The sequence below is a fragment of the Poecile atricapillus genome, chromosome Z (genome assembly GCF_030490865.1).
Source record: "Poecile atricapillus isolate bPoeAtr1 chromosome Z, bPoeAtr1.hap1, whole genome shotgun sequence".
Classification (NCBI taxonomy): domain Eukaryota; kingdom Metazoa; phylum Chordata; class Aves; order Passeriformes; family Paridae; genus Poecile; species Poecile atricapillus.
This window is the reverse complement of record NC_081289.1, coordinates 135,814,658-135,831,786: the sequence shown is the minus strand read 5'-3', so window position 1 is coordinate 135,831,786 and position 17,129 is coordinate 135,814,658. Positions and strand designations below refer to the sequence as shown.

The 17,129-nt window shown below is 39.0% G+C and overlaps 1 protein-coding gene across 2 annotated transcripts in view; it reads right to left on the bottom strand.

Annotated features, from left to right (window-relative positions):
* Positions 1-395: 395 nt before the first annotated feature.
* Positions 396-17,129, bottom strand: part of MTMR12 (myotubularin related protein 12) — a 33,110-nt gene continuing 16,376 nt past the window's right edge. For both annotated transcript variants that reach the window (XM_058826798.1, XM_058826799.1), the window contains exons 8-16: positions 16,575-16,650; positions 13,575-13,681; positions 11,357-11,481; positions 8,733-8,811; positions 7,061-7,131; positions 5,897-6,069; positions 5,048-5,215; positions 4,079-4,240; positions 396-3,094 (exon numbers count right to left, since the gene is read on the bottom strand). In XM_058826798.1, coding sequence (XP_058682781.1) covers positions 2,519-3,094; positions 4,079-4,240; positions 5,048-5,215; positions 5,897-6,069; positions 7,061-7,131; positions 8,733-8,811; positions 11,357-11,481; positions 13,575-13,681; positions 16,575-16,650 — 1,537 coding nt within the window. In that variant the 3' untranslated portion in view covers positions 396-2,518. The remainder of the gene's footprint in view (positions 3,095-4,078; positions 4,241-5,047; positions 5,216-5,896; positions 6,070-7,060; positions 7,132-8,732; positions 8,812-11,356; positions 11,482-13,574; positions 13,682-16,574; positions 16,651-17,129) is intronic.

Genomic DNA, 17,129 nt, shown 5'->3' with positions numbered 1-17,129 from the left:
TGAGAAACACCCTCCTGTGGCAATTTCAAGAAGTTGCTTAGTGTAACTGCAAGAACAAATTTCACCCTGGACATAGGGGAAGCATATTACTAAGACAGAAACAAACACTATTTAATAACCCCCTCCCCAATACAGACACTCAGCAGACAATTTCTAGCTCACCTTCAACTTCCCACAGCCATCCTATGTCACTGCACTGAACTGTCCTCTCTCCTTCATTGGTGGCATCTCTCCAGAAGTACAGCCAGATCAAAACTGCACAGCTTCCCCATAACATATCCTGTAAAATCAGGATATAACCAGAAAAGCCTTGCCCCTGCAGATTGTCAAGTCTGCTGTGATTTAGTGCATCACTTGCAAAGTGGATCTTAAACATACATTCTCATTTCAGGATGAATCGTTCAAAGTATACTTTATTAACACTCTTCAAACAGCCCATTAGAGAGAAGTAACAGTATTTAACAAAAAGAAGGAAAAAAAAAAAAGATAAAAACCTGTAAAACTGCTAGATTGCATTCAGTGTTAAAACTTGGAGGTATAAACAGAAGCCTGGAGCAAAAATATGAAGTCTATTTCCAATCCTTCAGTGCAGAAAACCAGCAATAATGGTATTTACTCTACATTAGAAGTGTTCCCATGTTCAGTTCCAGATATATGCCTCTCTTCTATATATATTTCTGATAACTTATGTACAAATAAGATGTCCAACATCTGTTCTTTAATACAAATATGTAATCTTCATGACTGAAATATTACAACAGTTTGATCAAAAGTATAGAAAAATCATTTTAATAGCTTTTTTATAATGGCAGTGTTTAAAAAAACCCACCTTTGAACCCAAATGACCTTAGAATGACAAGTATTTCTTCACTGCTCATTCAACATGCAAAGTATTATTGCATACATGAGTCACATGAATTACAACTAAGTCTGAAGAAAATGCGCTGTACAGCCCATTCTAGCAAGTGCTAGCTGTAAAGATCATACATATCACAGAAGAAAGCATAAGTACTAGTGTATTTTTAAATAAAACACTACAAACTCAAGTATTGTCCTCGCACTAAGACTTTAAGGCAATAAAGAGCTGGGAAGCTTCAGTTTGGCATAGCTGCATCAAGCTCTCCCCCTTCCCAGTTACGAGAATTTCTTTTTAGAGGGCTGCTGATGAATTGTTGCTATACATTAATACAACTCAGTATGAAGTGATAAGTCAGTAACAAAAGTTTAATATCCCCAGTTTCACCGAGCTGATCAAATTTAAGCAACAGTTTATCCACCAGCTAAGTTTTCCAGCATGGATTTCTAAATTGCTATGAGAACAGATAAAATATTCAATGCGTAACCTCTCAGTGTAACTGATTTTATGACTTGAATCTGTTCTGGGGGTATTACAGATTTTAAGGGTTCAAAACAGATCTGATAGTCAAATAATATTCAGCTTTACAAAGGATAATTATTTGCAGTAAAAATTTGTATAAACATACACAGTAGATCCAAGTTAACAGGCATTTCTTTATGGCTTTTTTCACTGAGGTACTGTTGTAACATCCAGCAACAGGACACAAGTGTTCTATAAACACCACATTCATAAGCTGTACCACCAACTCATGACAAGTGGTAACAGACTGCAAATCCTGCTTTGCAGCAGGACTACAGGGAAAGAGTCTTCTGTGCTATGTGGAGAGTCTCAGTGCAAGCTACAGAAAGCCTTAAAGGCATCTGGCATCAATGAGGGAAAATGAGAGTCTCACTCTACTTAAAAGGAGAAAAAATACTCATGACAAATTTAAATCTCATTCCTTAAAATTAAGAGCAAACTTAATATTCCAAGGCAGCAAGGGCATATAGCACAGCAGCCATATATTAAAACTTGAAATGTGTCATTAAGCTCTTGCATCTGACCCTTGAGCTACGTGCATGCACAGGCTCAGGGCAGCCAACCTGTGACTGACACCACACAGACCAACACTGACAAAGGGGAAGGGGCAAGCACATGACTTCTGTTGTTCCAACAGCAGATGGAAAATGCCTGGTGACCATGAGTGTACTCCTCAGCTGTCAAAAGCTGATTTGTGAGTGCACAGTTAGTTGCATCTTTCACTGTTTATGTGTGTGGGGAAAATGCAAATCACAATACTCCACTCCCAGTACTCTTAGCATAAGGGGAAAGATGATTGCTACCGTATGCATTTATCATTCCACCTTTACAGCAGAAAGTATTCTTTCACTGTTTTTCTTTTTTTTAACAATGGCCATATGGTTACTTCAGCCAAGACTCCCATTTTTATTACACCTATGCTAAAAATATGTTTCTGCAATAAATATTGTTAGAGTGAAATGGAAGTTCAAAACATGCTCATTTAATTACAGTAAGTAGCTATTTCCAATCAAGGATTTTCAACCCCACAAACCCATTAAACAGGTTGCAGATGCTCAAGTTCCTTAAATGAAGATACAGCACAACATTTAAAACTCAGTGCTTAGTCACATACAATCCATACTGTAATCTATATACATGTTATAACATATCCTCACTTAGATCAACAAATTCATCATCCCTCTTGACCAAATCATCTTCGTCTTCCAAGTCTTTCCAGGTGCTGGTGGGTAAAGCTGGTTTGACAGACTGTCTCTGCAGTAAAGCAAATGGAAACAAGGACGACAAGCGGGCAGAATTTCTCAGCATGGGAACAGAATGTACATCTCCAGAAACAGCCTGACTGTGTTCTTCATCCATTTTCACCTGCAGGGTTTGCACTTCCTCCATCAAGTCCAAAATCTTGGCAGCTGTAGCTATTGTTCCACCACCATGAAGCTGGGCCTCAGGAATCCATCGTAGGTAACGCTGTGCCCAGACTTTGATCTCGGGACCGTCAATGCGCGGCAACAGAAGACCGTGGTAGTCGACAGGTTTGCTATGCCAGCTATCATAAAACTCCCTTAAGCTGTTAGGGGCCTCATCTGAAGAATTTATGAACTTGCCAATTCTTTTACCCAGAATGTTTTTAATTAAATGATCTGTTTCTTCCCTGAAAAATCCTCTCTTTGTGGAAGGCTTTGCCGGTGTCAGTGGCAAAGAAAGTTGCCGTTGATGCTTTAAGAGTAAAAAAAAAAGGAAAATACTCAGATAAATATTAATGGAATGAGACTTCAGAAAGCAGCTTTAAGAGGAAGAAAAACAAGTTGCATTCAGAAACCTCTTGCAAGCAATAGTCACTTGAACTATATAAAAAGGTGGTATCTGTGTTTAAATCGTTATTTTTCAATACATCAAGTACTTCACAAAGCATACTGAATATTGCTAGTTTCCTTCCTTGCATGAACCAAAAGTAACACCAATAAAGCAATTCTCTTTGAAAAAGCCAAACCCTTTGCTTACATTCAAGTATTGCAAATGTCCATGTTTAGTTTAAGTGAGTTAGAAATCAGAGAGCACTTTATTTCTATGCTTTTATCCAGTGGTCCCTCACTGCATCTCAGATTAATGCTGTAGATCATACTGGCAATGTCTCACATGAGAACGCTTTATACAGGACAGAATTTAACAAATTAATTGCAATTGAAAGAGGCTACTCCACAAATGTTTCCCTGAGTTTGTGCTACATGCCAGTAAGGAGATGGTCCATCCATAATCCTCCATACTCCAGACAGTTTTTTTGCTCTTGTTGGCCTCCCTCCTACTCCAAGAGAACATACACACTCCAGATACACTTGGATAAAATTAGGGCGGCAATCACAAACCTTTGTGTTTCAGTCAGGTACTCCATGGAATAACTAAATGAACTCCCTTCAAACACGTAATTGCAACTGACCTGAATATTGAATCTCATGATTTACCAACAGACTTGCATAGAAGGATGAAGAAAAATAATCCCTAACTTCATGGCTATGAACTATAAAAGAGTCATTTACAACTAAGGTGGATGTAAAGTGGGTTCTTAAGATCCAGGCAGGTTTGAGGTATACATGTCAATCAAAAAAAGTCTGCACCAATACTTCGACTGTGAGTACATTTGAAATAAGAGATGTGCGAAATATTTCTAGAATTAAAAAAACAGTTTAGCAGCACATATCTTACTTTGAACCGTGCAGTCTTCCGTTGACTTTTATCTGGTTTTGGTTTCTCTGCATAAAGAGGGTTGTTCAGAAAAGCCTGGGCCTTGGGGTCAAACTGCACAGCCCAGTCCCACACAGTAAGGAATCTGAAAGGACCACTTTGTGTCTTGATGCTTTCCCCACTCTGCCAAAACAAACAGGTCACATTTAATACTGCAAGAAGGGAATTCTAACCAAGTCAAGGTGAAGTTAAGAAACTGGTGTTTCAGTAAAAAGGCCACAGAGTTGCAACAACACTTGTGCTTTCTATGTGTTCAATAACTGAACAACAACAGTGCAATTACATTTTCACAGATGAAATTAAAGTTAAATATTCTCAGAAAAAAAAAAAAATCAAAACTTTTGAGACTTGGGGAAGAGACAGACACTTTGATTCTTCAAACACAGGGGGCATATTAGAATTCCAAACACCAAAAGTTGTAACTGCAGTCATACAGTGCTACTGGTCTAGATTTTGTGATCAACAATTTATTTGTATGAAAGACAGTAACCTTCACTTTTACTTTTGGTCTCTGTGCAGCCTTGCAGAGGATACTCCCACTACTCCCAGCTTTTTAGGCTAGAGAAGAGCATGAACCACATATAAATCAACATTCAGGAGATGTTGATTTTGGAATACAACAGAATATACTACACAGGAATTTCATAGATAACTTATTCTGCCAGACAGCTGGATATTCCTTGTAGGTTAAGGAGCTCCAGTTTCACTGAAGGGCATTAAACATGAAACTACAGCTACATATTATAGGTAATACACTCCTTCTATCATCATAAACTCCTAAGTACTGAACTTGACTCCTTACAGCCAAAATTGCATTCACCCTTCAAGGCATTTCAATGAGTAAGAAAAAAGGTGCCATCAGGAATTAGCTTTTTCTGAGTGTTCCTTGTTTTTCCAACACACTGCATCCACAAAATACCAAACCCTTACCTTATTAGTGTCTCTTTGATGTTGAGAGTTGAAGAAGAAAGTGCTAAAAATAGGCACATAGAGGCTGTCTGACAAGACAGTTAAGTAAGTTTCTGTGAACTCAAATGCTGGAGGATACTGTTGTACGAGCTGCCAAACACAATTTAGCAGGAGCAGAAAAACAGGAGCCTAAGTAAAGAAAATATTTCATCAGTTTCAAAGAAAGTTAAAATTGTTCCACCATGCAAACTACTTATTTTATAGTATTTAGTGTCTCCAAATATAATTCTTAAGGCAAGAAGCCTGATTAGCTACAGAACTGCTGCATATATATTTGCTTGAAATCTGAAGTAGTATTTTCTGAGCTACCCTTGGTAAATTACTGACAGAAGAGATGAGCACTTTCTACTCTGAATTTGGAAGTTGCCTTTTAAAGGTGGCAAAGCAAAACTAGTTCATAGCAATTCTTGGTCAGAATGAGTCAGTTTACACCTATTACTTCCATCCAAATAGCAATCTGATCTAGTCCCAAAGCAAGACAGTATAAAGCTGATCTCCAGATGTGACGGGAATAGGCAATTAACTTATTTCTATGGATGCTACTACCATTTAACACAGTTTTCAAGGGCACAAGATACATGACTTTCAAAAGACTGCAAGACTAAGACTATTTTATATTTGTTCCCCTTAATAATAAAGCCATTGCTGAGCCCTAAACAGCAAAAACAATGGCACTGTACAAACATCAACCCCTAAAACAAAATGCAAAAGATCCTCAGAGTAACTGGAACTTCAGGACTAGCATCTAAATCCCTCTTCAAGCTGAGTAAGTTTATAAACGTGTAAGCAAGGAAAGTAATTAAATCTTACCTCCTCTTTCTCACTTTTGTGTAAGTGGTTACAGCGATCCAAAAACCCATGTCCTCCAATCACCCACTCCTTCTGAATAAGGCTCTGAAACCCTGATTTTGTTCTGCTGTGTGAATCCATCATTACTTGAACCAGACTCGAGATTACACAGCACAGATCAGTAGCACTTTCTTCTACAAAGGAAACAGAAACCACTTCCAATACTGAGCCATTCTTCAAACTTTGTGTAAGAACGCAAAGCATTGACATGGTCACATAAATGAAATCATTTCAGGATCAGAGCAACACAAACATTTTTCAAGTCAGAGAGAAGTTAATCCATGATTCCAAATTTAAGGTTTACTTACACACTTCTCCTAGGGAAGCACGTTGACAATAAAACCTGTAAGCCCCAACCTTCACTACTCTAACTTGCCTGTGCCCTCCAGTCTCCCACAAGCACACACTGCCCCTCAGCCCAGCTATTTGTCCCTACCCTTCCTATCTTCCATGCCTCTTTTCTACGAGGTGTGAAACTGCCTCCTCATGCAACCTACATTCTTCACCTTCCCAAAAGGTGACTCTAGAAAACACCTCTTTGCTGTGCTAGGCTTCTCAAATGGCAATATGTGGGAAAAACCCAATTAAATCACCAATCCAAGAGTCATTCAATGGATAACTTTAGGTTTGGTTTTATATGCGGTTACTCAGTCTAGGAAAATAAACTGCTCAACGTGTTTACAGTAAGCATATTCTTCCATGTATTTTTAATAAAGAGCCTGCAGAATATCCAGCATGTATCTGGAAAATATAAAGGTTATTTTGCGAAATTTTCATATTACTGGTCCGTTGTGTAGATGTAGTTCCCTTGCCCCTTAAAGTACAGCAAAGGGTCTAGGAGACTTTAAATAAAATACACCGGGAAACAGGAATGTTACCTCTTCTTTACGCAAGACTCTCCTGCCAATTTATTAGCAGCTTTTTCATTCATATCCTGGAACTGTGCTTACCATATTTTGTTTAACTACAGGAAGCATTTCCAGGAGAGTGAGAGATTTAGGTGTCTTATTTGAGTGCTGTAGGAATTTTAACAACTCTTTACCATAACTATAAACATACAGCTTAAGCTAATTCAAAATAAATTTAAACAAATAAAAAAATAGGACTATCTCATGAAATTCTTACCTATGAGGAGAACATTTGTGTGCTGTATTTCCAGACACTCAGCAACTTCTATTGCTTTCTTCAAGACCCTCCTGTTTTGGTACAGGAAAAGTTGAGTGAAGTTTCTTATATTAGTTTCCCCTAGACAGGGTTAGAATGCCATACTTGAAACTTGACTAGTTCTTTAAAACACAAAACCCATGCTCAGTTTGTGTAAATGAAGAACTGCTTAGCTTCAAAAACATTTTATTTGGCCATTAACCATGCATTTGCAGTTGGTATGATATAAAATGCTTCATTCTAGATCAACAGCAGCCATCACACACTGAAGGATTACAATTGCAAAAAACCAGATTTTTATCCTGGAGAGAGTCAACGTCACCACATTTATGTTCTAATGTACTACATACTACATTTCTTCCAAAATTTGCTTTTAAGAGGCAGAGGGAAGGATGAGCAATCAGCTCTTGTAAACACTCAGACAAAAGTTAGGCAGAGAATATTACTACACAAGGAAGACTGAGTGAAATTACAGATCACATAAAAACAGATGTAACACGGTTGGCTTCTAGATCTAAATCTTATCAAGTTAGTTATTTTTAGCAAAAGCCTGCACACAAATTAGGATTCTTGTAATATCTTAGGTCACTAATAGAAGCTGACAGTTTATTTCTTAAGTGTGGAGTTGTCAGATTTCTTTTTTGTTCTGTCATCTAGAACATGTGAAAAGGCATTCATATTAACTGCAAGAGCAAAGAGCAGGCTGATCCAGGAACCAACTGGATCCAAGTATGGAAATGACCAGTCTCAAGACACTCCATGGATAGGAACATGGCCTGGCTTTTACTTTAAACTGCTTGTGATCTTGGTTATGTCAATGAACTTCTCAACATCTTCACTAGAACCTTTCAAAAAACACACACATTTAAATTCTAGATAAAGAAGTTAATAATTATCAGTATCTACTGATTGTTATTAAGACCAGAAGGGACTGGAACAGACTGCAGAGGCACTCCATGGTGAATTAGCTGATCACAGAATAAACTGACAGACAGAAGAGCTAGCACAAAGTAACACTGAAAACAAAACTCCTCAACATTCCACTACAACAAGCCTTAAGTTAGCCAACACCATTCCAACACTTACTCACTGTTGACTGCTGAAAGAAGAAAAGAGAACTTAAGGAACAATTAGCAAAGCAAGGGGACAAAACTGAGAAGAAAAGTCCTTTTATAAAGTCTTTGGTGGGCTAACATCTTAAACACTGCACTTTATCTCATCCTGAAGGACATTACAGAAGTAGAGTACAGAGAAGAATGGCAAGGCCAGTCAGAGACACAGAATAGCTTTAAACAACAAACAAACAGGATTCTTGAGTTCGGAAAGAAGGTGGCAGTGCAGGATGGAAATTACTGGATCTGTATTTTTAACTGGCTCTCTGGAAGAATTGTAAGTGGAATAATCTGCTACTTCTCACATCCTTTAAAGTGGAAGGCTTAACACAAGTCTGCACCGTTAAAAACAGTCTCAATTTGCAGACATAAGATATATAAATGGGACTATAAGCCTGTCTTAGTATTTTTCCCTACTGGCAATAAAGAACGTAATTCAGTTTCAAGAAACTAGCCAGAAAAAACACTACAAATGCCATTACCAACAATTTGAAATATAGAAAGCTGAAGGTACAGCAAACCTGATTATTTCTAGCCAGTTTGTGCTCTCCAGTAATGAAAACCATTTCACATCAGTTGCCCAGAAGTCTGTACTGTTATCTGCAAAAAGAAGAGGAAAACAAAAAATTGGTTTGTTCACACATGCGCAGTGGTAATTAACAGCCATCCATTGAATTACCCTTCAGTCATGAACAGGCACAAAACAACCAATACTTAGGAGGCAGCAAATCTCAATCACTATTAAAGTTGACACCTTATAACTAAGGACGCGAAGTAGTCCTACAAACACCAGCAGAGTTTCATAGGCACCACAGCCCTTTAGTAAAAGTACGTTGAAGGTTCATGGCAATCAAACCAGGTAAATAAATCTGTTGACAACATGGAAAAGGAATAAAAAAGTTCAATCACAGATGATGATCCACATAAAGCTAAACCTAAAGAGGCTGGATTTTGAAAATCATTACCATCAGAGCCAGAAACATCAATGGGTTTTAGAAGTAGGTTATAAAAATTTATTAAATGTAAGACTACCTGAAAAACATTTTGAACACTTTTGGTGCAACTAAAAGACGGCATTAGAATACATAAACAGGGAGGCCAAATTCAATACCACAAAGTCATTAAATGACTATGAATTTCACTAGGAGTTTTGTAGGTTTTTTTCAAATGCCACCTAAGTGCCCATTGCTTTTATTTCTATTAAAGCCAGCCAACAAATATTGGAAAGCTTTCACAAGCTGATACAGTCAATTAAGACCAGAATAGATTACATTTCCTGCATGAGAGAAACCTTGAAACACAAGACCTACATTTGTTCTACTAGTGAGAAACCAGATACACACACTCCCTCCTCTCCCCTACCCTTTCCACAATAGCTTCAGTTCCACATGTTTCTGTGTAATTATCCACCTCCCAGAGTCTCTCCAAACACTTCCAGTGTTCAGTTCCAGCACATTTACAAACACTTCTGACTCTGCTGCATCTTTCACCCCAAATGCACAGGCATATATGTTTTATTCCTGTAGCTGTGCTGCCTCCTTGCCTCGGCACCTCATTTTGTTCATTACACAATTTAAACTTCTCTCCCAATTTCTTTCACCCTGGCCACAGAAACTAGCTCTCCACAAAAGTTTTAGAATGCATCTTCAAAGCTCTGTTCTATTACACATAGTTCTCACCAAATCCCACCACCCTCACTGTACAGAATTTTTTCCTAATACCTGATCTAAACCTGCCCATTTTCCCTTGTCCTATTATTTCATGCTTTCATCTAAAGTTCCTCTCCAGTTCTCTTGTAGCACCTTTAGGCACTGAAGGGTTCCATAAGGTCTCCCTGGAACCTTCTCTTCTCTAGGCTGAACAATCCTAATTCTCTCAGCCTTTCTTTCTCTCCTTTTATAGGAGAGAAGTTCCATCCCTCTGATAATTTTCAGTGCCCTCCTCTGTGCTGGCTCCAGCAGGTCCCTGTCCCTCCTGTGCAGGGACCCCAGCTCTATCATCCTCTATCAGGGCAGAATCCCCTCCCTCCCCTGCTGCCCACGGGGCTCTGGATGCAGCCCAGGACACGTTTGGCTCTCTGGGCTGTGATTGCCATGGCCAGGACAAGTTGCCCATACCATATTAACTACACACATAAGGGAGAGAAGTAATTGTTAATGCGTTCAGACTTTAAAAGATGGTAAAAATATTTATGGTAATGTAATAATTTATGTAAGATGTTAGTACTTCTGCAAAAGGTTATCTGAATGTTTTTCTCAGACTAAAAATGCGTAGTGCTATACTCAGTGAGGTACAGTCTAGTAACAAACCTTATTTAAAAAACTGCAAGAACAAACACAAGATTGCAGTTTGAACACATTCCATTTTTCATGAATGTAAGACGATGCAATTACATCATCAAAATACACAGTATTTCCTGAGACAGATTAAATTACTTAAATTCAAGCTTTGGCCTTTTTCCTACAAAGAATGAGTTACCAGAAATCACATAAAAGGTAATTATTTTTAGCTCTTAAGATTCATTGTGGATTTGACAGTGTATTCTAGACAAAATCCTCAGAGTGAAACTCAAATACCTCATACTAAAAGTGGAGTGGAGCTCTTTTCATCTCAAGAGGTGAGGTCAAAGTGTTTCATGACAGCAAAATAGTTGGAAAGTTTCAGGAGAAAGAAGTCTGAAAGCATGGAGCATATTTTCACATGGCTTCCATTTTTGCTTTCTAAGGGATAGAATTTAAGCAGCTTTGTGTGTTTTGAGATGTGATTAGTGTGTAACAAAACCTAGAGCAAAAATTAATTAGCATTTAGTCTCTACTCTTGACAGAGCCCAAAGGCTAAGAGATTGGCCACAGAAGACTGGAAAATCTTCCCCACAAACTTCATTCCAGCTGGTGTATTCCAACTAACGCTTAAGACTCCACTCCTTCAAAAGTAATTCTCAGGTACTGTGACAGCTTAGCAGGAGATGGTTAAGTCAAAGAACTACAAACCTTCATTCACATCCCAGACATAAGCACAGTCTTCAGTTATATATTTTTAAATCTGTTTTTAACCACCCTCAAAATCAAGACACCAATCAAGAAAATTACTGCACTCCAGAGACACAGCACATCATTGTTATGCTTTGCTTTAAAGTCTGACTTACCTATCAAAAACAGCTGTTTAAATCTCATGTATGCAGTCTGGATATCTTGCAGAGATGGAAGGCTGCTTGACAAGTCATCCAGCTTCAGGAGCTCATAGGGAGGTTTGCTAATGGTCTTATAGATTCTGAATCAAACCATCAAGAAATTAAAGCCTTCTGCTTCACAAGTCAAATAATGCATCAACTATTAACACTGAAGACAAAGTTAATAGGCATGATTTGTCAAAGAGTTGTAATACTAGAAGACAGACACTCCCAAAAGCTAGTGACCTCCATGCATTTTTAGGTACTGTCTGGAAGCTTGCCTGCAGGCTTATAACAAGATTTGATGCTTCTAACATGACACAAATAAACTCATACTTGTGCCTATCTGTGCAGTAATGAATATTACAAGCACTAGTTGATTTTTACTACTGTCTCTTTAGTATTTTTTTCACTAGGCACACCAAAATCACTTTACTAAAAGGCTGCTAGAGCTCTATCCTGAAAGAAGAGATGAATAGAACCATCCAAACCTCCCAGCTGCCAGGTCTTCTAATGAATAACACAACTAAAGGAAACTATTTGGATTAAAAAAAGACAATGTATCTTTTGCATTTGTATAATTTCTTTTTCATTTGTATCATTTCCCTATATATCTAAGGCTTTTTTGCCTTGAAGGAGAGGAAAAAATACCAGGCCAGATGATGCTTTGGCTTGGACCCAGAACATTCCCTCTCATTCGGGTTCCAGAGCTCAGATGAACATCAGCTTAGTAACTACGTCCACTGTCACACTGGCCTCTTTATTATCAAGACTTGGGAAAAGTTGCTCTGGCTCATATTTCAGAAGTGAGGCCTTGTGGGAACTTTTCCAGGCAGGATAGAGTGTTTTGCTTCCTGCAGGCTGTAGCACAGAAACCTGCTTTAGGTGAGAACTAGAGGAGTCCACATCAGAAACACAGGTTACCAGACCTACTGGAAGATGCATCAGATCAGAGAAGTGAGGGAAAGCAATTGCTGGCCAAATACAATTCTTCTTCCACATGAAGCAGTAAAGAACTTACACTGGAAGATCAGGCTTGAACAGCTTTTTTGAAAAGATAAACTGCTAATTGTAAACATCTGCTCTGTGCCCGAGTTCAGACTATTACTATAATGGCACTTTAACACACCCTGATGGCCAATTTGTAGATATACTTCAGACTCCAGAGATTAAACACCAGTACTGCACAGCACTCTCCCAACTTCAAATGGCCAGAGAGAAGGGTCAAATTATCAGAGAATACCTGTTACAGCTTACTGCTAGTTTTATTTACTTTCACATCATGAAACAGCATTAAAGACAGTTCTAAGTGATATAATCGTTCCCATTTCAGGGTAGAAATAGAGAATCTGCAGGAAAGGCCACAATTCTCCTATGCAAGTATAATTAATTTAATAAACAAAAGCAGTTTTAAGAGCCAAATCAAGTTGTTTTCTGTTAGTTCTGTGTGATTAACAGGTCTCCATCTATGAGGAGCAAGGATCCAATATTCAATGTACAGATTGTACTTATGAGTCTGATCTAACAGGTGGCTTCTGATTGAGAAGTTCTGCCCAGGACAAACAACAGGTTAAAAAAAAAAAGCCAAAACAAAAGGGCAAAAAGTCATGTCCATAACAGTCAGACAGCTGTCCTTCTTCCCTTAAGTTAAACTTGTTATTTTTCAAACTGCTGAGCTAATTCAGCTCGCTACCCCATCTGAAAAAGCGCTGTCTGCCTTCACATCTGAAAGCTGCAGTACTGAATTGCTTAGGCTGTCTCAGACATTTTAGATCACCTTATCTCAAGCTATTTAAGAACATGAACCTACCTCTCAAAAGGCAGCAGAGTCTTAAAAACTCAGGTTGCAAATGCAAGTTAGAGATGGAGTCCACACTACTCTTACTTGCAAAACAATTAAGCCATTAAACCCTACAAGCTTTGCTGCTGCTTTACCTAAATAACATACTACAGTTTGTACAGATTTCTCAGAAATCTATCTGTATGTATTTCCACAGAAAAAGCCTTCAGTGAAGTTCCAACCCTGCACAAGTGACCAGTGCCATCGGTAAACACATTCCACTACAGCAAACTACTTTCAGATACAGAACTTGTTTCCTGATGTGTGAAAGCTTAAAAGATACAGCATATATGGAAAAAGAGAAGCAAGGTCCATACCAAGCAAAGTGTTGTGGACAGAATAGCTATTACTGACCCATCCAAGAAGGCTTTTTGCATTTGTGAAGTGCTGTCATCCTGTTCTTTGGGAAATGCAGACATTTTGAGAAGAGCAGCACCGTTATGGCAAGACCAACACCAAATCTGCAGAAAGACATTTACCAGGTGAGAAAAATTAATAAATTGTCCTATACGATGTGACAATACATATTCAAGTGATTGAGTGATTTCAAAATTTCTCTGTACTTTTGCTTCACTGAATTTTTAGTGTATTTAACAACACCATCAATAGAACCAAACTCCTACACCTGCACCAGAATTACATGCCTGAGTACACTATGTTATCACTTCCAAGTTTTTAAGTTAGGCTTTGCACAGGGAAATATAAAATGTCAGATTATGCCAAAACATTACTTTCTCAGCTTCCCTCACTGGTAAAAAAAACCCCATTGATCAAAAAGTCTGTGGCCAAATTATGTTGGAATGTATGCCACAGAAAGATAGAACTTGTAAGTAACATATATCTATATATATTATCCATCAGTTTCTCCATGGTAGGTTTTTCTAATAGTTTAGCATTGAGGTAACTCACAACAGATGCACTGATATTTTTCCATTTGAACTATGCATAAAGAGTAATCTAGGCATATGAAATAAAGTATTAAACACTCTACAGATGAATCAGACTGCATGATCTCAGTATTTCTTGTGCAAATCAGTGCTCAAAACTTCTTACTTCCCTTTACACATAATTTCCTCATTCAAACTCCTTCAAGCTCTCAAGATGATCTGTAAACCTGCATTGAAACGGGGAGTAAGAACCATTTTCATCAGGCATATTACACAAATTAAATCAGGAAACTGAAGTTCTGCTACCAATTTACAGTAACCAAGAGGTGCACCTCAGGATACAGAAACCTCACAATCATCAGGAGTGGAAAAAATTACTATACGGTCCTTCCATTGCCTTCTCAAACCTATTTAAATGTTCCAGCTATCTTGATACTAACTTCACAGACAGTGAATAATTACAAGAGGTCTACAAGGCCTCTGAACAGTGGACAGCTACAGATGTCATCTATATGGACATCTGTAAGGCCTTTAACATGGTTACCCACAGCACCCTCAAAATTGGGGAGATAGATTTGATGCATGTTGTTCAGGGATGAGGAACTGGTAGAATGGTCACATCCAGAGAGTAGTGCTCAACGTCCCAACATCCAGATGGAGATTAGTGATGAGTAGTGTCCCTCAGAGGTCTGCATTAGGGTCAGGACTATTAAATACCTTCAACAGTGACACAGTCAGTGAGATCAAGTGCACCCTCAGAGAATTCAAGACGACACCAAGCTGAGATGGTTTGACAGGACACCATCCAGAGGGACCTGCACAAGCTTGAGGAGCAGCCCATGGGAACATCATGAGGTTTAACAAGGCCAAGTGCTGGTGCTGCACCTGGGTGAGAGCAGCCCCCGGTATCAGCACAGGCTGGGCATGAACAGACCCAGAGCAGCCCTGCCCAGAAGGACCTGGGGGTGCGGTGGCTGAGAGGCTGGACATCCTCCGGCCATGGCACTCACAGCCCAGAGAGCCAAACGTGTCCTGGGCTGCATCCAGAGCCCCGTGGGCAGCAGGGGAGGGAGGGGATTCTGCCCCTCTGCTCTGCTCTGCTGAGACCCAGCTGGAGCACCCAGAGCTGGGGTCCCTGCACAGGAGGGACAGCTGGAGCCAGCACAGAGGAGGGATACAAAGATGGCCACAGAGCTGGAGCACCTCTCCTGTGAGGATACACTGAAGAGTTGGGGTTGCTCAGCCTGGAGAAAGCTTTGGGGAGACCTTTCTGTAGCATTTCATTACTTAAAGGGGCTTATAAGAAAGATGGGGACTTTTTAATAGGTCTTGCTGTAATAGGACAAGGGGTAGTGGTTTGAAACTAAAAGAAGGTGGATTTAGAACAACATCTATGGAAAAAACTTTTTACAAGGAGGGTGGTGGAACCCTGGATGGAACAGGATGCTCACAAAGGTGGTAGATGCTCCAGAAATATTCAAGGCCAGGTTGGACAGGGCTCTGCACAACCTGATCTAGGAGAAGATGCTTTGGTTCATTCCAGAGAGGGATTAGACCAGATGATGTTTAAACTCCAAACTATTCTACAGTTCTGTGAACACAACACGGAATAAAAAATCCCAAATGGTTCTGTTTCTATGTAAGAGCCAGTGTAATAGGTCTCTGACTCTCTGAGAAAAACTGAGCCAAACTGCTTTGACCTTTAGGCAGGATAGTACAGCCTAATCTCCTCCATGGACTAATAATTTAAGAGCACAAAATGAACATGGTTTTCCTTGGCAAATTTGATGGACACACAGCAACTAAGTTAAGACCTCACAAGTGGGATTAACTTGCTCCTTTGTTTCCATCTTCTCTGTTTCTTGAACTACAAGGCAGGAAGCCAAACCCAGCTTGCTACAGCCTGCAACCAGTACATTTAACTTCATTTTCTGTTGGTCTGGTAGAACTAGTTTTTCAGTTGAGCTACCTGACTTTGTAAAAACGCTACATTATCACGGCCATAGCACTTACCAGAACCCAAGCCAGGTAACTGGAGGTGTTCACCTACACCTTACATGCACCATCTTCACCTCAATACCCTTGAATTATTGAAGATAATATAATTTCAAGGCCTACATCTTGCCCCAGCCAGATGCCACTCAGCACAGTCTGATGAAAAACAGGCTGATGGACACACAGGCTAGTAATATATGTAGGCTGTAAGACATGAGTAAATGGGAACTGTGAAGAGTAAATACAAATTCTGCTGTTATGCTATGTATATATATCATATATATGTTTTTCTACATGTTACACTGTTCAAGCACTTCTCATTCCAACATCTGTTTCCCTTCTGTAGATGACCAGGTATACATGTAAACTGTTAAGAACAAGTTCTGAGAACAATATGCCCTAACATGGGCAATGTTAATTGAAATTCTGCCACCTCAGTAAGAGTCTTACTCTCAACCACGCACATACTTACAGGAATTCCTCGGCCTTCATACTTCAAGATACTTTCTTCAGAAATGCATATAGGAACAACAAAATACAAAGGCAGCCTAAGACAACAAAGAAGAGTTTCTTGGTCTCAAAAACTGAAAAAACAACAATCTCCAAGCTCCTTTTAATGATGGTGAGTTTTCTACCTCAAATTCTAATTATATATTCACCTTGCTACAATAATCTTCTCTGCTAGATAATTCTGTTGTCCTCAAACCTGTACCTTTATTTTCAGCTGAATAAGGCTTTTTTCCCAACCTTGAGGTCTTAAATATTTTCATTGTAACACTCCCCTGCCTTTGCAAAGGTGCATTTAAGTGTAACCTCTAAGATTGATGGCTAAGACCACCTTGGTTCTCTCATGCTTTCTTGTTTCAAAATATACTCTTGAAGTACTAAGTGACTAGTTCTGTTTCCATGCCTGTTAAGCAGTTCACTCCTAACTCAAGAATGTCATTTAATATATCAAGGATTTCCAGCATCAACCAATACTATTTATGTTTAAAACCCAGAGAAGCAATGAAGTTAAGTACTTAAA